Genomic DNA, 25,936 nt, shown 5'->3' on the forward strand with positions numbered 1-25,936 from the left:
GAGTTGCATGTATGTTGTTGCGTCAATTTTATCTACAGTAAATTGTACCAAGCCGTACACGAAGGAAAAGAAATAACTCCCATCAATCGCTCCCTTTTCATCTGAGCAGCTGTAGTTTGAGTAGTGCATGCTGATGCCAATATTTGTAATCAAAGCAAGACAGTTTAGCAGTTTAAAAACTGTTAAACTTAAAATGCAAAAAAAACCACTGCTACTTTGCATAATATACACGGTCAGATTAGAGATTCATGTGCTGAACTGAAATAGGGAAACAAGTTCCTCTCAGAATTTTTTTTTCTTTTTGGATCATACCTCGCCCCCTACCAAATTCCATCGCTCTGTGTGTGTGTGTGTGTGTGTGTGTGTGTGTGTGTGTGTGTGTGTGTGTGTGTGCGTGCGTGCCAGGATGTGGTGGGCTCAAACATAGTTCAGCATGAGGCACATTCTCAGTGGGTGACTGAATACACAAAGGCGAAGGGTAAGGGGGGGGGGGGGGGAGCGAGTAGGCATTGTGTGATGACAACGTGTGTGCTGCGTGGCAAAGTGGGGACGTTTTATGCCAATGGTTAAGCCAGAAACAGTGAGGGTGGTGGTGTTGTAAGACAACAGTGGTTAAGTGATACATTTTGCTAACCAATGGGTACATTGTTGACAGGGAGGTTAAGGCAGGTTGTTGGTAAAGGTAAGTGTGTGTTGAAGAACCCACAACTTAAATCTCAAGGAATTGCACACATACTACTGAGGTTTCTGGGGAAATAAATAACTTGTTTGTAACTTAACCATAGTATGCCTTCTATGTTATACACATCACATCCTGGCCCTAAGCAGTGGTCAGTGTGGTGGTCAGCGTATGGCAAAATAAACGCCATTTCCTCTCTTTGGCCAAAGATTTCCTGTCCTCATGATATAGGGGCACTGGACAAAGATGTACACATGAAATTTCTTCCCATCCAGAGGCAGTGTTTTCTATATACATCAATGATACATTGATACATCAAATATCCGGTGAGGATTTCATCTTTTCCCTAAAATATATGGTTTTAATTCGCACACTGGTGACCACACTATGAGAAAGGATTCAAAATTGAATTTGAAAAATTTGGTAAGCATTTGGTAAAGCGTGCCTTTTTGTGCCTATTTTTGGGAAAGACCGGTGAATGAAAGCATTTGCTGATTGGTTATATATTTGTAGCTCGTTTTGAATTGAATAGATTGACATTCCTCTTGCGATCTGACTTTCGGGCAAAAGAAAATGAAGGCATGTTGTGGAACACACACCTGAAATGTAAATCTTACTAAAAGAAAAAGACAGATAAATATCAAAAGAAAAGCGGTCAAAACAAAAAGACAATTTAAATCATTAAAACAAAATAAAAAAACAACAACAAAAACTTTGTACAGTATGACACCGTCTGACGAGGAGTTCAATCTTGAGCTTTAAAAAAAAAAAAAATTTTTTTTAAAAAATCGTTAACACTGATTTTCATTGTTGTTGAAGCGAAGCACTGTTTAAGGCATGGGCTTAACCTGCAATGACATAACTTAATGAAGAGCCAGGAATAAGTGTTCAAAAAAAGATCTCTTGATCTTTTGGCCACAGATGACAAAGCTCCAAACAGCACATAAAGCGATGACATGATGTGCTTCGTCTCCCTGCTCTCCTTGCCAGGAACAACTGGTAGCTGGCTAAATGCTAACCAAGAACTGCACAAAACCATACCTGAGGTAAAGGCTTTTGAGTATCGTTTTTTATATATATATATATATTTATATATATATATATATATATATATATATATATACCTTTCTTCCTTTCAGAAGCAGCTTATGATGTTGCACCAATATAAAACAGCTGCGTAAGCTTGAGGCTCAACCTCTATAAGGGGACAAAAAAGAAACCACTAGGGGTCGCTAAGAGCCAATTGTGCTTGTAGTGTGACACCACCTGGAATCAAGAGTCCTTGGAGCAGGCACACGCACACACACACACGCACGCACGCACACGCGCACGCACGCACGCACGCACGCACGCACGCACGCACACACACGCACACACGCGCACACACACGCGCACACACACACGCACACACACACGCACACACACACACACACACACACACACACACACACACACACACACACACACACACACACACACACACACACACACACACACACACACACACACACGCTCGCGCGCTCACACACACACGCGCGCACACACACACACACGCACACACACGGGATCAGCACATAGGCAACTAATACTAATACATAGAGGTTAAGAAGGCCACAGGCCCCGCAACACCATTCGTCATGTCAGTGATACATTTCATTGGAGCTATAAAGCCTTGAAGACTGGTGCGTGCCGCTCTTCGATGCACTGTGTAACAGTAAAAATTAAAAATATATATATATCTTAAGGCAACATTGACTCCTGACACCCTTTTTTTCTCCCTTCGACAAAACAGGTACCGTTAAGTTTTAAAATATACAATTTGTTTTAGGCCTGGGTTACAAAATGGGTGGACAGTAAGTAACCGCTTATCCGTTCCAAGTCCTGCTATTTCGATTAAGCGCATTCTTGAGGAATCCTTTTTTTTTTTCGCAAGACGCCCGCTTTTCAGTTACTTCTGGAATCGTGTCCCAAAACAGAGAAAGAGAGGGGGGTGGAGAAAGAAAAAGGGTATTGGAGTGTTTGGAGTTAAGGACTTCTTCACTACTTCCCCCTCTCTCCTTTCCTCCATGCTGGATTGCCCAAACAAGAGGAGGAAAAAAGGAGCGAGAAGAAAAAGACACGGTTCTCAAGAGGAAGGTTCTCTCGCTCGATTTAAGTTCTCCCGGTTCCTCCTGCTTGTCCTCTCAAGGTAGCGGCAGGCGATGGCTTACATGGCCCAAGGTGGTGGGTAGGCAGCGGCTGAGGCGAGGGGAAGAGAGGAGAGGGGAGTAGAGGAGACGAGAGGAGAGGCGAGTGGGGTTTGTATGGTGTTTGGGCCTACGGGGGTTTTGGCCATTTTCATAGAGCGAAGAGCAAGATGAGCACCACAAGAATTACACTGACCAGGACGCCTATGGCACACCACTGCCGTCGACCTGGGAGGGGCAGAGACCGAAGATAACACACAACACATCAGTCAGTCAATTGATGCAAAAGTTATCAATCGTACATATTAGACACCTATGGCATGTCTATTTTCTGCATGTACAGCATGTTGATGTGTGCAATGTTTGATCTGGCAGTCGAGCAATGAAGACTGAAAACAATTTCCACCACACAAATTCAAAAGCACGCGCTAAATAGCGCCTTTTTATGTTGCCCTGGAAGTAATAAGTTAAAGAACTATTTGACTTTGGGGATTGTAACATGTGGAGCTCTGACGATGTTTACATTTTTGTCGCAATCCTTCCCAAGGATTTAATGGTCCACAGATCACAGACTTTAGACTGGATACAATACAATAATACAAATCAGCTCTCAAACAACGCTCACCTCATCAGAGGAAGGTCAACAAGCACTAAGGGATTGCCTTCAGCTTTCCACAGGGGTGGTTTATTGACTACACACATCACCCAAATTTCAAATGTAAACGTCAAGTCCTGAGAAAGCATCTGAGCGTAGTGTGTGTGTGTGTGCGTGTGTGTCTGTGTGAGTCTGCGTGTGTGTGTCTGTGTGAGTCTGCGTGTGTGTGTGTCTCTGTACGTGCACGATATGAGCAACACAAACTTACTGCTGGTCATGTGCGACACCTTCTCCATCTTCTTAAGTACTGAGTCCATCCTGGAACCTGTCTGGTCCATCTCCTCGCTGAACTCACCCAGCATACTGTGACACACACACACACACACACACACACACACACACGACAGCAGAAATATGGATTAATAATCAATGATCATTAAGATACGAGACAAGGTGACTTTTTTAAAGATTGGTTTAAGGTTTGGAGAAGGGCTAAGCTTTAAGCTATAGCTGTACTGTGAGCACAGAATGGTGTGAATTAACTGTAAATGGGAGGCATCAAAATTAAGCTACTACTCTGCTAAATTAAGCTAAATAATCTTAAAATTTATCTTAAAACCTGTTTAATAAATATCTTATAAATTGTTGGGTATTCAAATATTGCCAGTCAGCTTTACTTTCAGGTATGCAATAACATCATTATTTCTGAGGCTTACAAGAGGATTCACAAGCAAACACAATAACAACAGCCATCATATCAGGTCATAAAGGGTTATCTAGCACCTAGCACTATCTATCTTCTGCGTTTATGGCAAAACGTGTTTTAGTGCCAGGAAATGTGTTACAGCATTTATCTGCATTAACATTCCAGGAAGATTGTGTGCTTAATCGTACGCTTCACTCTTTTGTTTACTTTTGTGTTATTTGAAAGACAGGTCTGCTGTGTGGCATGCCAAAGGTCCAGCCTGGCGACTTTTAAAAACGAGTTGACTGTGAAAGTGCTTTAAAATTGTAAATTTAGGATGAGGATAAGGCCTTTGATTATGGCCTTTGGTTTTGATTTGCGCAGTATATTGAAAGTGCATAATGAAGCAAATAAACTGTAAAAATTAACAAGGAATTTAAGTGCTACCACTTTTTTTCAAATTAAAACACCTCAATTAAATAGCCAATAAATCGTTTTCAGAAAAGATTTGTCACAATCAAACAAACACCCAACACCCAACAAACACACAACAGGTACCAGCTCATAAAAGGTTGTGACAAAAAAACAATGTGTCGGGAAATTGGTTCATTCATTTACAGTATGTTACCATTCCTGGAAGATGGCATGGTTGATTATAGGCTTCACTCTTTTGTCTCCTGCTGTATTCGAGAAACAGGCCTGCCATGTGACATTCCCAAGGTCCGGCCTGACTGGTGTTTAAGTGTTTTGACTACTGAGTCAGCGGAGGAGGACTCAAGAGTCCATTGTTTATTCTGTATCTATGGAAGTATAACAACTGGTACAACTAGCCCTCAAAACACCCTCCAGGCTTTGGAAAAGAAGGGGGGTGGGAGGTAAAAAAAAAAAAAAGAAAGGGGAAAAAAGACTACAATAATTTCAAGACAGAAAGGAAAGACGAGAACAGAGAAGAAGATGGCAAAGAATAACAGTGGAGTCAAGAGTGTATTGTTTACGCTGTATCTATGGAAATACTGTATAACAACGGCTGCCGTTCAAAATATCCTTCGGTCTTTTGAAAAGAAAGCGGAGACAGAAAGAGGGAACGAAAACACTGACACAAAGAAGAGAGCAAAGATAGCAAAGGATAAGAAATATAAGTTCACAAAAAGGGATGGGAAGGGGAGGGAGGGGGGGTCCACTGCAATGGGTGCAGTCACGCAAGGTGCTGTGTGACTTGTCACGACATGGCTTCCTCCAAGGGGCACTTTCTGTACAAAAAGGAAACCGGCCAGTCTCAGTATGTCCTCCTGTATACCACACCCATACCCCTTACATACCACACACCAGTCCAGCTCACAGACCTCTAGCCACCACTAGGACATTTATGTAAGCACTGAATCTAGCTTGAATATCTCATCTTCTTTTTTTCTTTTTTTATAAGGCTACTCATCCTTACTCAGAAACGCTTATCCCGGGGAAAACAGTGACATCACAGTGGCACATATTGCTTGTAGGGGGGAGAGGCATGCATCAACATGATGGCTGCCTCGCCACACCGCTCCGGCAAAGATACCGTGACCGAGCTCAAAAGAAAAGGAGAGCCGACTTTGCTCTCTGTTCAGATAAAAAGGATGACGCAAGTTGTTACCGCAAACGAGTAGGTGCCGCACGGCCACGGCTTTTTGTCGGCAAAACAACTCCTTGAATCTCCTTGGTACAACAATAAACAGTGTTTTGTTGTTCCCACTGTAAGGCAAGTGAGGGGTTTTTGTAGTGGACTTTGCCCACGGTCGGTCGGTCGGGCGGTGGCGAAATATCAGGAGAAAGTAGGGCTAAAGGCATGACATGGCTACTGACTTATTTCCGCTGACTGGGCTGCCGCTGGCATTTACACTCACACACTCACTCATACATGGGAAAAATGTGGCATGTCTTGGCATGTCTGCTGACTAACCCAAACACACACCACGGATTAGCACGACACACAGCCAGGCCCGCAAACGGGGGGGTGGGACGACGACAAAGGGGTATGTTGTCCCGAGCCCAGAGAGATAGGGGGCCCAGAATTGAGTCCCCATTACATTGTATGTATTGGGTAGGGGGCCCTTTCAGATGACATTGTCCTGGGCCCAGCAAAAGCTGCCAGCGGCCCTGCACACAGCAGTCACAACACATTAAGGACAGCGCAGCTTACTTGCGTTGTAGTTAATCATTATTTCAATTAAATGTTGCTGGGGCTTCTTTTAAAAAAACAATGAAGCGGTCCCCATTCTCACCCTTTTTTTGGCAACGTTTCAATCAATTTCCTTGAAATACTTTTTAATACCAACAAATCTTTATACTTAATTGTTCAAGTCTGTTTCAGTTAAAAGTTTTACTATCTTTGAATCCATTGAGCTTATCTCCAGACCTTGTGGTAAGCTCTGCGGATAAAGTGCTACTTCCAGATCCATAGAACAACTGAATGAGTCAAATGGATCCATTGTGACAAAATGTGGTGTGTTCCATTAGTGAAAACCGCTACAACTATGCTACTGTGTACTCCGTGAAGTGAGGTTGCTGGGAGGTTTTTTTTTTTGACAGAATCGCTGATTTTGCTGGCTGAAAACGTTTGCGTTGCGTGCCTAGCTCTGAATGTACATTCAGCAGCAGCTGAATCACAACAGGCTGGGACCTGACTCACAGGATGAGCAGTGTGATGAGTTGTGTTTGTGGTGAGGGTGGAGTGGGGTGAGTGGTTAAGGGGACGGGCTGTAGGTTTTTTTTTTTTTGTTTCTTTTAGAAAAGCTGCACTCTTGAGTATATACATCAGTATATATATTCTTATATTTTATTTCAGTGGGTTAGCATGTCAGGCTGACGTTTCGGCTGAATGAATTGTGTGTGACAGACGGACAATTCCACCCTCTCTCTGTAAGCTTATGTCATGCATGCAGGATTGGGGTGGTGAGTGAGTGAGAATGGATGGTGGAGCTTGATCAAAGTAGGGTCAGAGTAATCAGGAGAGACTGAATAATATAGCGGGTGGGTTTGAGGATCACAGGAGGTGGTTTGGTGTTGTGACTAGGGCTGGGTATCGCAGCCATGTTCCTGTATCGCTTCGATTTCGATTCTTGGGGCTTTGAATCGATTAATCACGATTCGATTCGATTCGATTCATTTCGAATCGATTCAATCCGTTCCCTTCTTGGTGCCAGGATTTCCCCCAAAAGATGCTGTTGCCTATTTTTATATAAAAATGTCAAAGGGCTGTGGCTTGACAGTGTTAACAGATTGCTAATTTGTAATAAGTAGGCCTAGGCCTAATTGACTTATACCTACTAGGTATTTTCCATAGACCAAAATTAAACAAAAATAACAAAGAAAAAGAACCAAAAAATCGATTTTGTGCCCTGTGAATCGATTATGTGAATTTCGATTTGATTCGATCGATTATCGATTAAAGCGATTATTTTACCCAGCCCTAGTTGTGACTCACTAACTGAAGTGGTGCTGGGATGAGTGAGAGTGGTTAGGACTGTGATGAGCTGAGGGGAGGGTGGAGACTACATGTGGAGTGGCGGCGGTAGTATACTGGGTTGTAGTGGCTGAGCATGAGCACAAAGGGGCTGGTCAGGGTGAGTGGGCATGGTGCTTCACTAGATACCAGTGGTATGGTATGGGTACAGTGGGTGGGTACAGTGGGTGGAGCAAGAAAAAGGACCAGGTGGTAGGATTTTTTAAGGGGGTGGGAAGCCCTTACTCGATCGTTTTCAGTGCTCACGTAATTTCATGACCACAGATACTACTATAGCAGAGTGAGTTTGAGAAGCATAAGGTGGCCTCTGGCGGCCAGTCAAGACAAAATAGTAGAGTAATTAAATGTAGAGTAGAGCAACTTTATTGATGTGGAAGACACATTTGGAACATCTGGTTGTTGTTGAACATGTATTTGGGTGTTGTCTGGAGCAACTCCATGTTTGGCAGAAGTTATAGTAGGGATGGTGAGTGTGTAACAGGTGGTTCTGGTTAGGCGGGGTTGTGGTTGATCAGACTCACTGGGTAAAGAGGGCTTTGGGTGGTAAAGGAGGGGTCTACAGGGGCTGGGTCAAAGCAAAGAGGGTAGATTAAAGAAAGAGGATTCAAACTCCGCCCACCCAATACAAAAGAGTGTGCTCAAGTTTGGTCTCCTAGGGGGGCGTTGTCCGCTCCTTCTTCTTCTCTTTTTGAGATGTTTGGTGGTGGCTTGCCCAAGATGTGCGCTACCGCCATCTAAAGCGCCAAGGGAACTCCATTCATTCTCAGATATCAACGGTATACTAAGAAAAAGTCTCCTGAAGCGGCGTTCACCTGACATCACATGGATAAAGTCCAAAAAGCCTGAAGTATCTCCCTCTTATTTACCCTTTGTGGTAAAAAAGGGTTGTGTAGAGCAGTGGTTCTTAACCTGGGGTACGGGCACCCCCTGGGGGTGCGCCAGAGATTTCAGAGGGTGCACGGAATTGTGTTTGCTTTGAGGTTGAGACCAAAATTCTGATAGCAAACATAATCATTAGGCCAAGTCAAACCCAAATTTAAACCGGTTTTGGTCCCCATGTCAAGTCATTAAGGTATTGATTAATGTCTCAAGCAAGAATCATTGTAATAAATCCCTTAAATCATTTTTTAGGGCGTATGTCGTAGATGTTTGGGTTGGGGGTGCGCGGCTTGTCTTGGTCACAGGTATGGGGGTGTGTGAAGAAAAAAAGGTTAAGAACCACTGGTGTAGAGGGTGGAGTTGTTGGGGCTGAGGGTATTCTCATGAACGGAGTAATGTTTTCCATGCGAGTTATGCCCTTTTGTGCGGGAAAACAGCCAGTGCAAGTCAATTGGTGGTGTTGGGGTTTAATAAACGAAAGATAAGGACCTGTAGACCAGCGTTGTTCACACGCAACATGCCGAAAACGTGTTGTGTTGCCGGCTGTTCAAATAATATAGCCAAAAAGCCGTGGCTGAAGCATGGACTGTGTTACTTTAGGCTAGCCAATGTAGCATGTAAGTTGATGAGACATTCGGTTTGATTTCCCCCATAAAGGGGCGTAACGCACATAGCAAAGTACCCGGATGGCCGTTCATGAGTATTGAAGTGGTCAGGTCATGTGCATGTGGGTTATGGTGTGGTCGATGAGTGGGACTCCCACAGGCATCCAGCACATGACATGATTTAATCTCTTGGTAAGAGGAAGCAGATGCGGTCAGGTAGAGTGTGGTGGGTTGGAATTGGACTGGGTGTGTGAGTAAAACCAGAGAGAGTAGAGAGAGAGAGAGGTTCCATTGGCCCATTGTTTCCGGGTTCTATTATTGTAAGGGTGAGGGGGGGGGAATCCCCCTTTAGGCAGGCCTAGGCAGACCTAAGGACTGTTCTATTCAATGCTAGGAGCATTATGACACGCCCTTTTAGGCAGACCGGAACCTGGTCATGTTAGGTGCCCATAGCAACCTATTACATTGGCATATCTCTAAGTGGGCAGTGGGGGAGAGGGTACAGAAGTGGTCAGGGATGGGGCTAGGTGTGGTCAGGGTGTGGTTGATGAGAAAGACCGGGGCCCAAGGCCAGAAACTTATACAAGGCACATTGTTGCCACATGAGGCTGACCACAAAGTTTTAAATGGAGACAGTGAATGTATACATGCATTTCCAGGTCAGAAAATCTGAGTAGGTCAGGTGAAAAAGGTTGTCACAGGTTGTCCCAAAATGTAAACTGTGGGTGAAAGGGAGTTGGTAGCAGGATTGTAGAAGGATTTTGACAGGCTGTAAGCTTAACTGTGGGTAGACTAGGTTCAGTAGGAATAGAAAACTGATGTGGTCGGAGCTGAGGTTTTTTTCATCGGGCTGTGGTTGATGAGTGAGCTCCAGGCTGCCATTGTCAATGGCTAAAAGCAGGAAAATGTGGCAGCAACACACAGTGCGCTCTGTACATCATGGCACTTCACTCAGTTTCCCATGGTGACAATGGGAAATACTGTGCATGTACTGCACACACAGTATATGCATACATACATGGCTTTAGTATCATTAGTATCAGTCAACTGGCCAAATGCTGGTTAAATTTCAGTCACCAGCCACTTTGACCCATTAGTGAGTGTGTGTTTGGCTAGTAAGATTAACATCTTCTAGCCATTTTGGCTGGTGATGGAAGGTAATTTAGAGCCCTGCATAAATGTGAACAGGTCGGAAAATAGGGAATTTAAGGAGACTAGAGGAGAGACTCACACAGCTTGGTCGTCGAGTTCGTCTCCAATGCGTCCAGACATGTCCTTCAGCACCCGGATGCTGCCCGACACCAGCTCCAGCTGCTCATCCTGATCCTGCATGATCAACTGAAGAGGAAAGCAATTTACTTTTATCATTTTTTATTCATATTATTTATAAAGCCATCTTGTCACACCACTGTGTGATATGTGTGACTGTAGAATTGTGCTATTGTAAGGCAAGGCAAGGCAAGGCAAGTTTATTTATATAGCGCATTTCATACACAGGTGCAACTCAATGTGCTTCACAAAGTTAACAAATGTAAATGAAAGGAAACAGGGAAGAAAGAAGGAAATGAATTAGAGTCAAAAAGCATTTAAAAACATTAAGATAAAACATAAGGTAAAAATAATAATAAAATAAAATAAAATAAAACAAATTAAATAAAAAATAAAAATAATAAGAATAAGTAATTTAAGCTAGGGGAAAGCATCTGAGAACAGCTTTGTCTTGAGTCTAGATTTAAAGCTATCAATAGTGGGTGCATTTTTTATGTCATCTGGAAGCTGGTTCCAAAGCTTTGAAGCATAGAAGCTAAAGGCTGCCTCTCCACACTTTGTTTTGACTTTTGGAATCACCAGCAAATTCTTCTCCGTTGACCTTAGTGACCTAGTTGGTGCATACAGCTGAAACATATCCAGTAGATATGTGGGTCCCATTCCATTTAGTGATTTAAACACAAGTAGCATAGCCTTAAAATCAATTCTGTAGCTTACTGGGAGCCAATGCAGCGATCTTAAAATTGGAGTAATGTGGTCGAACTTCCTTGTCTTTGTAAGAACCCTTGCAGCTGCGTTTTGTACAAGTTGAAGCTGTTTAATGGTTTTATTGGGGAGGCCAGTAAAAAGACTGTTACAGTAATCAACTTTACTAGAAATAAAGGCATGTATTAGCTTCTCCAGATCATGTTTAGACATCAGGCCCCTAAATTTAGAGACGTTTTTTATGTGATAAAATGCAGACTTAGTAATAGCTTTCATGTGACTGTTGAAGTTTAGGTCACTGTCAATGAGGACCCCAAGATTTTTAACTGTTTCCCTTGCTTTCAGTCCCTTCGTTTCAAGGATAGTAGCAATCTTTTGTCTCTCCTCTATTGTAGCTTTGCGCTCCAGCCTCCAGGGGTTCATGTTGATCCTGCGTGATCAATTGTGAAGGGGAGCAAAGGAGAGGACATAATTGTACATGCGAGAAGGGACATTTTTCATGTATTTAAGTAAAGTCAAGTCTTGTGACATCATCATTCATTGTGTCATCTGTGAGTGACTGTTGCAGTGTAGAGTTGTATTCTAGCTGCTCATTCTTACCATTTACCCTTGGTTGGGCACATTTATGTGAGGGGAATGGACATTTTGATTATAATTTTGTTTGAGACATGGGATTATACATACCCCTTGAAACATTTTTGAAACAAAGTGAAAGCGACTTACGCAATTAACATGTGAGGAAAGGAGGAGAGAGGTGGGGGCAGGAGGGTGAGACATTGCTATTTTAGGACTTCAGGGGCAGTGCACATGAATGAGTTACAGTAGATATCTTGCAGCAGAGTAGATGTCTTGCGGAAGATTATAGCTGCAGATAAAAGCAAAAGCTAATGGGGATCTAAAAAAAACAACCAAACAAACAAATGTGTTTTGTCTTTAAGGTGCCATGTTGCCCCTGCCATTAATCCAATGTGGAATTAAAATACACCTTTCCCCTGACATGAACCGGCAACACAACAGTAAAGGATGTAAAAGAGCCGAGGGGTTCAAATGGGATTCACCTTGCAGAGCCTCTGGACGGGGCGGCAAAAGCAGCCACGTCCAAGATAGAGAGACAGGAGACAGACTGGAGATTCTCAGCTAGGCCAAAAATAGGCGACTTTATCAGCGCCTCCCTGGCAACTGCCAACAACAAAAGGCAACGCGAGTGGCTCAGAGCAAAGCTGTGACTCATACGGCGCCTTTGTCTTTATCTCAGACAGGAAACCTGGCTTATGCTGTGTGTGTTTGTTTAAAGCATAACCTGGAGGCGTTAACATTTTATTTTTGGCCACAAGATCTTGTGCAAAATGAAAATTGCTGTATTGAATGAGTAGGTGTGCTTATCTGGACAACGATTCACACAGGTGCTTTCCCAGCAAAGTGCATACACATCGAGATATTCACGTTCGCTGAACGTGTCCGAGAGCATCGGGAGTCCGAGAGGTTCGCACACGTTCTATCCGCGGGCAGCAGCCATTCATTTTCAATGGAGCTCGCTCATTGAACGCGGATGTCAGCGCAGGAAAATAGACTTCAGTTCTATTTTCAAGGAGCTGCGCGCGCCGCGCTCACACCGCGCTCCTGTGTGCAAGGCATGATCTGTTTACATGTATTCTAACCTTTTCGGACTGATAACGGACACGTTCAGTGGACGTCCACGCTGTCGGTGTGTATGCACCGTAAGGGATATAAAAGAGACAGTCTTGTCTGCTGCACACTGTGCAATTGATTGAAACGTGTCCTAGCTTCTAAGACAGTGAAAATCTAGGTCATCAAACCCCATGACAAATGGCACTGCTACAAGAACTTGGAAGACTTGAAAGCTTGACTGGGATGGAATCAATAACTGCTATAAAATTTCAACCAACTGCTACTGCTATTCAGGATGCAGAGTCGTTCTAGTTTGTCACTAGTTTGTCACTTAAGTTAGTTGGGTAATGGCATTACAATCAACAAAGTAGCCAACATAATTCGTAAGCTCTTTCCAGAGACACACACCGACACAGATTAAACATGCAGTTGAGTTTCCCCAGAATAGGCTGTGGCCTAAAGAACCCTTCTCACCAGGATGCCAGACAAGTCCTGTTTCAAAGCGAAACAGGACAAATGAATGCCAGTTTGAGGCAGACAAAAGTAGTGTATACATGGGTATGTCTATGCCACCAAATGCAGCTTATACAGTACCTACTTCAAATGAATCTAAATGTTCAATGTTGCAAGTGTCTAGTTGTCTTCTAGTGACAATGCTTGTGTGTGCATATTTTGCTGTGCCTGGCTGTTGTTTCTGTCATATTGTTCAGTGTGTAACGATGTCTTTCTCGTTTCTGTGTGTGTTAAATTTGAGTCCGTTTCTGAAAGCAAATTTCCCTCTCTGTCCCTGTATGTCCGTTTTTCCATCTCACACAGAGAAGCCTATTAAGTGTCCTTATATGTACACAAACAAATGAAAAGTTTGTCAGGGGAAACCCATACTGATTCAACAGGCACCAGGTGCTTGGTGGGCAGCGCTCATTAAACCTGGAAATAGGCGTTCAGCTGGGAAATGGCATGCGCTTCCGTTTTGATTCAGCCCTGGCTCAACAGTGGATGTCTTCCGTCACTTCATTTCCTCTTGGACTTGTGTTTCAATGGTCTCATTCGAGACAGTCAATATTTGCAGTGCTGCCGATCATTGTCTGTACACTGGTTTGAATCAACACTAAACAAACAAATTGAAATGAATCTGGACATAAAAGAAAAAAAATCTTTAAAATTGATTTTAAACTGACACCATGTGCCATGCAAAAGCCTTTAAAAACCTTGATCACAATTTGTTGCATTTTAGAAATATTTTGTTGCACTAGACTTTGAAACTTAAAAAAGAGCTACACTTGTCAAAAGTGAAAAAAAAAAACCCGGGGTAACACAGATGGAAGTATTTTCCGTTTTTAATCTTAAATGCACAGCATGCTATACAGAACTACTGAATACTTCGGCAGCAGCTTGGGAGAGTTAGCTGGCTGACTGAAGTGGCAGAGGAAATGCATTCAGCACCCATTAATCTGGGTTACATCCTGTGACCTTTATATGGATGCCAACCCTCACTGCATATACACACTAGTGACACAGTTTCAAGTTCACATGATTGCATCTACTGTTCCAGTGCATACGCAGTTGCTTTAGACAAGCCAGCCTTCACCAAACGCCTAATCTCCTGGTGACCTGATGAAATAACTTACTTTTATAATCCCTGTTTAAATAATTATTTATTTAGTTCATTGATAATATAACATTTATATAGAACACTTCAAACATGCTTTTATAACCACAGCAAGATTATTATATCAATGTCCGTTGCCAGAGACTGTAAAATATTCCTTCCAATTGTCAGTATATTACATTGACATTTGTGTGATCAGGTGTATTTATAATACCCACTGTAAACCGTGTGTGTGTGTGTGTGTGTGTGTGTGTGTGTGTGTGTGTGTGTGTGTGTGTGTGTGTGTGTGTGTGTGTGTGTGTGTGTGTGTGTGTGTGTGTGTGTGTGTGTGTGTGTGTCCGTGTGCGTGCGTGTGTGATCAGGTGTATTTATAATATCCACTGTAAACTGTGTGTGTGTGTGTGTGTGTGTGTGTGTGTGTGTGTGTGTGTGTGTGTGTGTGTGTGTGTCTCACCTGCTGTTGCTCCTGCTGCTCCTGGATGTAGCGCGAGTTGGCAGAGACCAGGTGTGGCTCCAGGCCAGCGTAGCGGTCCTGTGATGGGGCTACCATCAGGGCCTGAGGAAGGGGGTGAGGACATGAGGATACAGCCATTAATGACTGGGATATGCGAGAGAGAGAGAGAGAGAGAGAGAGAGAGAGAGAGAGAGAGAGAGAGAGAGAGAGAGAGAGAGAGAGAGAGAGAGAGAGAGAGAGAGAGGTGGCGTTTCATTCTAAGATATTGTCCTGTCATGGGACAGTTAGGGCTAGTAGGAGGAAAGATTTCTGAACGAAATAGGATATATGCATAGCATAACACTGTGTGTGTGTTTGTGTGCTGAAATCGTTATTTTTCGAACTATGTGTACTTGTGTGTGTAATTGCCAGGTTGCTTTTCAAATAGAGTGACATTGTGCGAGTGCAGTAACATGTAAGCAGCATTTGGATCTGCATTTGAGTGTGTCGGGGTGTATTTGTTTTGTTCTTTGTGACTATCTACAGCAGTATATGCAATTGTGTGTTTGTGATAAGAAACTGTGTTATGAACAGAGGGTTATCTGTGTGTAAGTGTTTGTCTTCAAAAGCCTGTACAGTGTGTACTCAAGTGTGTGAATCTGTGTGCTTGCATCTGTGTTGTGTGGCTCTTTATCTGCATGCCTGCAACTGTATTGTGTGCATCTAAAGTGTGTGTGTGTGTGTGTGTGTGTGTGTGTGTGTGTGTGTGTGTGTGTGTGTGTGTGTGTGTGTGTGTGTGTGTGTGTGTGTGTGTGTGTGTGTGTGTGTGTGTGTGTGTGTGTGTACACTGACCTCTCTGTTCTTTTTCTCTGCTTGCGCTACAGCTGAGGGGCTTGAGAGCTGATCTTTCATCTCCTGAGAATGCACACATAGGCAGTATTGGCAAAAAAAAAAAACACAAGAATTGGCAAAGACAAATATTATGCACTATAAAAAAACACACACACACAGCGGCATGAACAGTGTGATAACAACGCAATGCTGTAGCCTCAAAAGACAAGTCCAGGGTAGTGTGAGCATTACAACTGCATGTCGAAATTGGCAGAAGTTATCCTTTAAAAAGCAACTGAATGAGTGAAGGACAACAGTACACGTGAGCCTGTGGTTAAGCAACAAGCCAGCGAAAGTTCACTGAGGGTCAAAAAAAGGGTCAGAGCGGATATTTCCAAATACGGGAGGCTAAAGGCTTTGTCATGCTGACCAGGGGCGGATCTAGACATTTTGGGGCCCTAGACAAAATATTAACATGGGGCCCTCAAAGGTCATTATATAGACATAAAATGCTGTGTTTTTGGTGCTATTTTAGTGTTTTGTCTCATGCGTTCTTCAATTGCTTTACATTAGGATCAAGCCTACTTTTTTGAGGGTTCTCTATGACTGATGGAGTTGGGGGCCCCTATGGAAGGCAGATTTGGTTGGGGCCCTAGCCAATTGCCAAGGTTTACCTAAAGGACAGTCCGCCTCTGATGCTGACCACCCTAAGTTTGCCAATAGACTATGTTTGGCAATAGTAATACCATGTCAAAGAGCTTCTGTCAGAGGGTGACCTCAATGCTGTTATGGCAGTGCTTCAAATAAGTGGGTCAGAGGTGTGACCTTGCAAGAGCAAGTCTACTGCTACAGAAACGTGCTCGGCAAGTGAGCAGTCTTTTCCAAAAGCCTACTGTATGGTCTCTGCTAGCGACATGCCTTACGTGATATTTCATGATATCGCCTTTTTTCCCCGCATAAATCTGCATGTTCTGCCAACCAGTTGGGTGGACACCAACAAACGTATACACTACACTAGATGGCCAGATCAACAGAAAGACGGATATACTGTAGATACAATTGATTACACGTCTACACTAGTCTTGATTTTGTCTTTAGATTCAATTTCCTGCTGACTGTTTATGTCTTTTGAATGGGCTATAGAAAAACATAATCTCAATGTCCTTCTACGACCTGTCCATATGAAGAAACTGACAATAACGTTGACTTGACTTGATTAGACGCACACACAGAAAGACAGACTGAAACACAGATGCAGATAGATGATTAAACAGCCATATACAGAGATGATAAGACAGACAGACCTAGATACAGATGATCAAACAAGAGACAGAAATCCTTCATTGATCCAAAACTGGTCAAGTGGGAAGTTCCACAATTCCAGCTCCATCTCTGAGGTTCCTCACCTGAACCGACTGGCGGGTTCTCTCCACAAAGTCCATCCTCTCCTGCAATTCATTCTCCCCCAGTCGGAACTTTCCGGGGTTGGACTCCACAATACCTGAGGTAGCGGTTAAGGCGAACAAACACAGATGAAACAACCAAAAACAAACAACAACACACACACACACACACACACACACACACACACACACACACACACACACACACACACACACACACACACGCACGCGCACGCACGCACACACACACTGTTTTTGACTGTCATTTAAACAATCAATGTATGTGGTTAAACTTTCCATCAGATAGGGTTTCCCATAGGCAGTTGCCCTTGCACTGTACTTCCTCATAGAGTAAGGCTAACAATAGTCTGTGCTTCCCCAAACTCTTTGGTGAACTTTACAGTCTTTACCACAGGGGATTCCACACATACTGTTAGATTCCCAAGGTTTCTTCACTCTAGACAGTAGGCAGATCATCCACTTTCAATTACACATATCATCATAAGCAGCATAAAATACAGTTGAGCTTCAACATCCGTAGTGAAAGTGTGATGATGTGTCTGTTGACAGAATAGCCTGTCTGATTTCCTGACTGTTTTTTTTTTAAGGCGGCACAATTGAAGGTTTCTGATTTCATAACTTGTTGACATAACTGTACGATCGCTATTGCTGCTGACTGCCATGTGATTTTGCTCAAAGCAAAGTACTTCTCTAATACAGTGGCAGAGTTCTACAAACATGAACCAAAAAGAGTTACTTATGATTGGCTTTTATCTTCATCAATCCCTATTCAGATCCTTATCACCAGAATTCCTTCACAAAACATAAAAAACGTATTTTAATCTTGGAATTATATTCTTTTTAAATGCTAACTTTTATGCTATAGTACTCTGATAGTAAAGATATGGGCAAATGGATACTACTTATCCATTAAATCCTCTCACTGAACCACACTCATATTTTTGGCCATGAATTTCACAGTCTGCCAAAACTGTCGCCCATTCTCCACACATCCCCAAGCACACATTTCCCCTCTCCTTCACTCAATCATTTTAAGTCATCCATTCTCACAAACACAGTCATATACAAACATGCTTTGTCCCACATGGCGCACTTATGCACCTCAGGCACTATGTTGCAGTGCGTATGGCGTACTGGTTACGCACTGAAACATAGTTCCCAAAGTGCACATGTGCACCATCTGAGACACAGCAAAAGTGTCTCTCTCACACACTCCCTCATTAGCACTGACGCGGCGTACACACACAAAGCTAGCTTTTCGCTTGCTCGCCTACTCGCCACTCTTTCATGGAACGTTCGCTGAAAGTTCCCGCAGCTTTAACTGCCAATGAACAGGCGAGAAGTACCGAACTCTGCATTCCAATTGGTTACTCGCTTACTCGCTTCGCTCGAAGATAAAATATTTTCAACTCGGGATCCGCCCACATCACATCGCTTGTACAGTACTCGCCTACTCGCCTGCGAGTCTAGCTGGAACACATCGATATTCTATTGACTTCATTCGCTGAGCGAGTAAGCTTTGTTAACCATTAGCCCAGTAGTTAGGAAATGGATCACACTCAGTTTTTTCTTCCTTCTTGTTCTTTTCTTTTTATTTATTTAAATAATGCAGGGACAGACATTTCGGCTGCACAGAGCCTTCTTCAGTGTCACCAATTACGCATTAGCCCAGAAAACAACCCCATGATATGAAGTCATAATAATGATAATTTGATGCTTGGAAGCACTATTATATTTAAAAATTATTAGTGGACTCTTGTAACCTATTCTACCGATTAATTATTAGTTTTTATTCATAATTTTATTTTATGATGTTGGCAAATGTGAAATCTTGGGGTGTATCGAACTTTAGGTCATAAATCGTGATACGAACCGAATCGTTGAGTGTATCGTTACAGCCCTAGTAGCGACGTGTGTGTACGGCCCTTGATGCCTTTACATTCAATTGTGTCCCCTGCCCCCTTCTCTCTCATTCATTTTACCATATGGTTACTAGGGCTGGGCGGTTCTGGAAAAAATGCGTATCACGGTTTTCTTGATGAAAATTAATATCACGGTTCTCTGCACATTTTTTTCTCATATGTGGCGATTTTCCCCCGCATCTCAATGTTTCTGAAGAAAAGGCTGAAATTAAATTTAAAAATTAGATAAAATCTTGATTTTTAATGACTCTCCATTCTATTTTAATCACTTTTTTGGAAAACAAAAACTTCAAAAAAAAAAAACCTTCTCTCAACAAAAAGTGAAACTTGTGCAGGTGAAAACCGTTTTTTTTAACGGTATACCGCCCAGCCCTACTGGTTACGCACTGAAACATAGTTCCCAAAGTGCACATGTGCACCATCTGAGACACAGCTAGAGTGTCTCTCTCACACACTCCCTCATTAAAACTGACGCCTTTACATTCAATTGTGTCCCCTGCCCCCTTCTCTCTCATTCATTTTACCATATTTTTTGGACTATATGTCGCTCCGGAGTTTAAGTCGCATCAGCCCAAAAATGCATCATGAAGATGAAAAAAACATATACGTCGCACCGGACTAATCGTTGCACATTTTTGAAACATTATTCTATCTATGGAATCTGTGTTCTGATAACTGGCGCATGGTAGGCTACTGCTCAAAGACGGCATTGTTTTATAAACCAGCATCTGAGGCAGTGACGGTAATGCACCAACTAAGATGGTTTGCCAACTGCCATAAAACCACAAGAAGAAAAAGAAGAAGAAGCAGTGATAACAGTGATAATGTGCCATGTTGCCCTGTAGTCAGAACAACATCCAATTTTCGGCATTGTTTTGCGTTTGGACCGCGGGAGGGTTCGAGGCAACTTTGTTCCGTTTCCACAGCACCCAGTTCACGGTCTTTCTTTTCCCCCTTTTCTGACACTTCAGCCCATGAGGGTATCAAAAGGTGAGGGGGATTTAATCCATGTTGTGTATGGTAGTGTCACGTTGTACTCGTTTTTCAGAAACTCGCGGAAATGACCAATTTTCACCTGGAAGTCAGCTGACTGTCTTTAATAACACAGACGTTCATTCTCGGATAGAGAAGCGATTGCGTTGCATGCGCAATAAATCCACGAGAGGCGATTGCGTTGCATAACGTGATAAATCCACGAGGTCCAGGACGTCTGCAAAAAAGTCCTATTCATTTCTTTGGCAATGTCATGGAGCCCGTAACAAGACAGTTGACTCGCAGCACACGCATTGTTTGAGGACACATTTGTCCTGTATTCAGCTCTTCTTCTAGACGTGGGCCTTAAACCTTCAGATAGCTTTGTTGTTTTTTTCATAACATGCAAATTTTCCACCGCTTTTCTCCAGTCCCCAACCAGTTTTCAATTGCATATTAACTTTCGTTCAGCTGCCCCATTGCCATTTTCGGCTGCATATTTAATTACTTTCAGCTTGATCTCAGCAGTATATTAACTTATTTCTGGTGGTATTCTATTCCATTGTAAATGCTATAATGTTGTGATGTAACATTTTTACGGTAAGTAATCTTTAAGACATCAAAACACAAAGTCTCTTCTCTCTCTCTCTCTCTCTCTCTCTCTCTCTCTCTCTCTCTCTCTCTCTCTCTCTCTCTCTCTCTGTCTCTCTCTCTCTCTCATAAAGAATGCACTCACTCCTTAACATTAAATTGTGTGCCCTGCCCCCTTCCCTCTCATATAGTGTGCCCTGCCCCCTTCCCTCTCATATAGTGTCCCCTGCCTCTCCTCTCCTCTCCTCTCCTCTCCTCTCCTCTCCTCTCCTCTCCTCTCCTCTCCTCTCCTCTCCTCTCCTCAGTAAAGGATACTGATGGTCTCGTGCAGGTCCTCCAGGTCCCAGTCGATGGCCCGTAGGCAGTTCCGCAGCTCGTTGGTGCTCCAGTCCAGCTCATCGCGGCTGACCGGGGTGCCCTCCTGCAGTAGCTCCTCCCAGCGCCCGAACAGGCCCCGCGCCTTCGACAGCGCCTTCTGCACTTCCCTACACACACGTGCATGCAGAGGAGTTATTAACATGTACAATCATTGACACACGGGCGTGTATGGAGCAACTTCTACTCCCACCCAGCACTTCCCTACATACGAATTCATTTATATATTGACGTGTGTGAGTGTGTGTGTGTGTGTGTGTTTGAGAGAGAGAGGGAGAGACAGAGAGTGAGGGAGACAGGGGTGCCTTCCTGCAGTATTTCTTCTCAGCACCCACACAGGACCCGCGCCTTCGACCTATATACAAGTTATTAATACAGTGTGTGTGTGTGTGTGTGTATGTGTGTGTGCCATTAACAAATATCCTGAAGCCATAATATTGGGGTGGTTGACGTTTAAGGGCGTAACTCAAAAAAAAAAAGTTTTTCAAATTCCTGAAAAAAATAATGGGTAAAAATTGGAAAAAAATAGAAAAAAATAAAGCACTTAGTGATCTGTGGAATTTCACCTTATTTTTGGGAAAATGTGTCCTGCATCAACACATAGGGGTTGTACGGTTCACAAATGTCACGGTTCGGTCCATATCACGGTTTCAAGGTCACGGTTTTCGGTTTTGTACGGTTCTGTTTTTTTTTTTTTTTTTTTTTTTTTTTTTTTAAATAAAATGTATTATATAAAAATTAGAATGAAAATGTAAGCTTATCATGGGTATGTTGAATTTGACTTCATTTAACCCAACTGAAAGAGGAAAGATATCAATGATTTTAACATGCTTCCATTTATTTCACAAAAAGGGAGAACTAAGTCCTAACTTTTAAGTTGACAAATATTCAAATATTACATGCTATAACACATTTGACGTGTAAAAATAAAACAGCTACACTCCTGTAGGTAATGGGACCATTAGGTCAGTGCAGTATGACTATTTTGGTTAATGACACACTGAGAATGAATTGGACTTTTATTTTGATACCGCTTTCTGCGAGTTTTGCGCTTATGAATCAGTTGCTTCCTATCATGAAACTGCCGGCCGTGAGAAGCATAGAAGTAAAATCAGAAGTCAAATTCAATTTCAAGTGAACAAGTGATAGGGTTATGTTGTGTTAAAATGTGAAAGTTAAGGTAACAAATAATTTTAAAAGATTGTTTTTTAGAAGTGTATGCACAAGAATGTTTCACAAAACTCATGTGAAGCTGAGCCTTTTCAAACAGTCAAATTTAATTTTTGTTATAGTGTTTAACATCAATGTTAACTGGGCAACAGCACAAAGTCCCCTTCCGTCCGTCAGAGTTTAACTGGCTACATATAATTAGGCCTACAGTTGATTGCAGTTAAGGACAGCGCAGTGAATCTGATGGATATGTTCAATCTCGCATTTTGCCGTCCGGAATCCCCATTCAATGCCACGTGGATATAGCCTACACTAGGCTACTGTAACGTAAGTCATAGTCTACTTTGTTCTGCTAATCTGTCATTGTTTGTAAATTCATGTTCAGCATAAAGGCTGGGAACAGTCACTTGCGCTAATGTGGAGAGAGAGGGGGGACAGGGTGACGCTGCTGGCCGACCTGCACTTGCTTGTAGGCTACTGTAGCCTAGTCAGCTGGCGCATGCTGTTACATTATGCCTTTCAGTTGGCTGATAGAAATCAGTCTTTCCACACTCAATATCCTACGTAGTCTTTGTGTTTTATGCTTGTAAAAGTAGTAAGATTTTAATAGCGTCGTCCGCCGGTGGTCACTATTTTTCTTTTTTTTTTAAACCGTGGGCACCGTGTGGTTGCCCACTACCCCGTTCCGTGACATGCAAACCGTATGGTCCCGGTTTGCAACGCAAACCGTACCATGCCTAATCAACACATAGCATAGGCATGTCACACCTACTGGCTGGGCGATATGGAAAAAAAAAACTATATCGCGATATGGATTACTCTATATAACGATAACGATATATATCACGATATAGCACAATAACATACGTTTTCAGTTATTCTCTTTATTTGCTCTTTATTTTTTCATGTCGCAAAACAACCTTTCTTTAAAATGGATCTTTTTATTCTTATTTTTACAGTTACATGAACTTATACTGTGTATTGTGACAACATAAAATGTAATTAAATGATATTCAATTGTATAAAATTGATAAAATTACTATCACGATATAAACGATATAGGAGAAAGGTCACGATATACACTTTTATATCACGATTACGATATATATCGTCATATTGCCCAGCCCTAGTCACACCGCAGGGAATTCACTGCATTATGGCCATTTTAATCCTTTTGTATACATGACTGACATCTGAGCTCATGCTAACTTGATAATGATATTGTGTTTAATCTTAATATGTGTTTTCATTAATAAAAAAACTTTTTTCCTCCTATAAGAGCAGTCACACCATAGGACACCATAAAATGAACCTAAGCATTGCGTGACAGAAAGATTGCAATATGAAGACATATTAAGAGGTTAAGAGTCACCTTAAACTTCCACAGCACTCTCCAATAACTGAGGTACTGACTGGTTAGGAGCCAGTCTTTAAGACCCTTGTAGTTGGCTTTGCAGCTGCCCATTCACAAACATTGACATACATGTCACCCCACAGGACGCAATTTGTGTTACGAAATTGAACTTGTAGTTAATATTACTGTCTTGAGTTTTTTCCACTTTCACATATCTTAATCTAAAGTTAAGATTTATGCAATCATGCCAAATGCTTCATACATTATTCAAAATGTTGTTGGTTAATTTATATATATATTATTGTATATTGTTTCATTAATGTTACAGTCACACCGCAGGAAATTTGACATATAAACCTTTACATAAATCTTAACAAAAATGTTTCTTCTCATCTAAGACTAATATGAAACATAATGTACCACATCTTCTTTCATTGACATTTGTTTTTTAAAGGAAAATAACAGTTTTGTAGGTTTTTCACCAATGTTACGAAAAAACAAGGCGTCACGTCTCCCACCCACTGACAGGCTAATTCATAAACATCCTCTGACAAAGCCCTCGTCTGCTGCACCTCCCTACGTCTCTCTGTGAGTGTGTGTGTGCGTGTGCGTGTGTGTGTGTGTGTGTGTGTGTGTGTATAAGTTTGTGTGGGGTGGGCATGTGGTCCTGTGAAGTTAACACATGGAGTGTGTAAAACACACAGCGTGCATACAACACAGTTATTTATATCCATTAATTATATGTATTCTACAGCCACCAAAGCAATTTAGGTGCATGGCCTTCTGCAAGTCCATGAGTCTTAGCACCTCCCTGTGTGTGTGTGTGTGTGTGTGTGTGTGTGTGTGTGTGTGTGTGTGTGTGTGTGTGTGTGTGTGTGTGTGTGTGTGTGTGTGTGTGTGTGTGTACAGAAATCCATTCCACACACAACCAGGCGAGTATGCCAAGAACATGGCTGAGTAGTAACCCAGGTTATGTTAACCTTGAGGTAGTGGTAAATCATCTAATACAGTGGTGCTCAAACTGTGGTACGCGTACCACTGGTGGTACTTGAGACATCTCTGGTGGTACTTGGAAGAATTCATTTTTTGTGCATTGATTTGAAGGCTGATCAGTCAAAAATGTCTCTTTGGTCTCACATTTTGTAATATTGAACTGTATGAATCTGAAAACATAATGCAGAATAATGCTAGGCAAGCAAGAAAGTTAAAAACAAACTTGCACTGAATGTGATCGTAGCTGTAAATGCCGTTATGAACCTCTCCTGTATTGACTGGCAAAAGTGAATATGGAAGACATTTGCTGCGATATTCTAATAATTCTGGTTGTCAAGGTGGTACTCGGAGGGCTCAATATTTTCTCAGTTGTTACTTCACACAAAAAGTTTGAGAATCACTGATCTAATACACAAGCCCTGGGGTCCTTATTTTCTTCACTAAATGACAGCTGTGGGCTATCTATTAGCAGAATGAACACTTCTTGTAGATTAACGACAGGTAAAGCACTTCAACCTCTTGGAATTACTCCCCAGGTCATAAATACTAATGCAAAATGATGTTCAACATACCTGACGTGCAAAATGTGCATGTGTGCATGTAAGTAAGACCATACACAAACAAGCCTGCAGACATCTTTGATTTGATTCTTGTCTACAGCACTGTCCACCAACTGCTAAGTAAACAAGTCAGACACGTTGATTTGCCCTCTCTGCAATAAATACAACTTGCTGTCTGGGGGGGGAGAGAGACACGTACACAAAAAGAGAGTTTGGCTCTTTGAGCCCGTTAATGTCCTGTTACAGACATCTGGAAGTCATTTTGTTGCAAAGCGTTATCAAGCGTTGTCAGCAAATGTGTCAAAAGTGTCGGGTGGTTTACTGAACTGGGTTGAAGTTTACAGCCATGGACAGCTCAATTGCCCAGTGTCCTTGCAATTCCAGAAATCTACAAGGCGTGGGGAGTTCTTCGGAAGAGAATGGCATTTCACCAAAACACCACCCAAACAACGCCATGCAGCCTCTGTGTGTACACATTCACACTTCAGTGCGAAATCACAGCGCTATGTTAACCGCTCTACAGTCGCAGCACGAATAAACTACAGGCTAACTGTACTATATGGGCCTAACTTCGATGGAGCCTCGTACGAGCTAACAAATAACAAAGTGAAGGACATACTTGCAAATATAAAGCCTTAAGAGCCAACTTTTAACAACCAAGCTACTTGAGACGCGAGTAGCTCTGTAAGATAATGGTTAACATTAATCAACAAGACTGCCCCCAGAATAGCATCGGCTATTTATGCTAGCAAGCTAATGTTACCTGACAGCCTGCGAAACGTTGTCGACGCTATTTGGATGGTTAAAATGTACCCCTAAGGATAGATTTGTAGTCATGGCAGGGGGTGGAATGAGTGGCTTTAGTGTCATTTTGGTGGATATGCTGTGTCTGCTCACCCTTTCACCACGAAGAATGGGTCCTCCATCGACATGTTGACTCTTCTCCTTTGACAGGAACTGCTGTGCTGCTG

The 25,936-nt window shown here is 42.4% G+C and overlaps 1 protein-coding gene across 1 annotated transcript; it reads right to left on the minus strand.

Moving 5' to 3' along the window:
• Positions 1-1,782: 1,782 nt before the first annotated feature.
• Positions 1,783-25,936, minus strand: LOC134449281 (syntaxin-10). Its single transcript, XM_063199149.1, has 8 exons — positions 25,863-25,936; positions 20,829-20,998; positions 17,011-17,105; positions 15,626-15,688; positions 14,795-14,896; positions 10,360-10,466; positions 3,729-3,823; positions 1,783-3,093 (listed from the first exon to the last, which is right to left on the minus strand). The coding sequence occupies exons 1-8, from the start codon at positions 25,895-25,897 to the stop codon at positions 3,017-3,019; spliced, it is 744 nt and encodes a 247-aa protein (XP_063055219.1). The 5' UTR covers positions 25,898-25,936; the 3' UTR covers positions 1,783-3,016.

This window comes from Engraulis encrasicolus, chromosome 1, assembly GCF_034702125.1.
Source record: "Engraulis encrasicolus isolate BLACKSEA-1 chromosome 1, IST_EnEncr_1.0, whole genome shotgun sequence".
In the NCBI taxonomy this organism is placed as follows: domain Eukaryota; kingdom Metazoa; phylum Chordata; class Actinopteri; order Clupeiformes; family Engraulidae; genus Engraulis; species Engraulis encrasicolus.

Bases quoted from the DNA above. Each gene is read 5' to 3' on its own strand.
- LOC134449281 (XM_063199149.1), bottom strand. From the start codon at position 25,897: ATGTCGATGGAGGACCCATTCTTCGTGGTGAAAGG. The intron at 10,467-14,794 runs GTGAGACACACA...TTTCCTCTTCAG, and splicing joins AGCAGCAGGAGCAACAGCAG to TTGATCATGCAGGATCAGGA. The intron at 3,824-10,359 runs GTGAGTCTCTCC...TGTGTGTCACAG, and splicing joins GAACTCGACGACCAAGCTGT to TATGCTGGGTGAGTTCAGCG.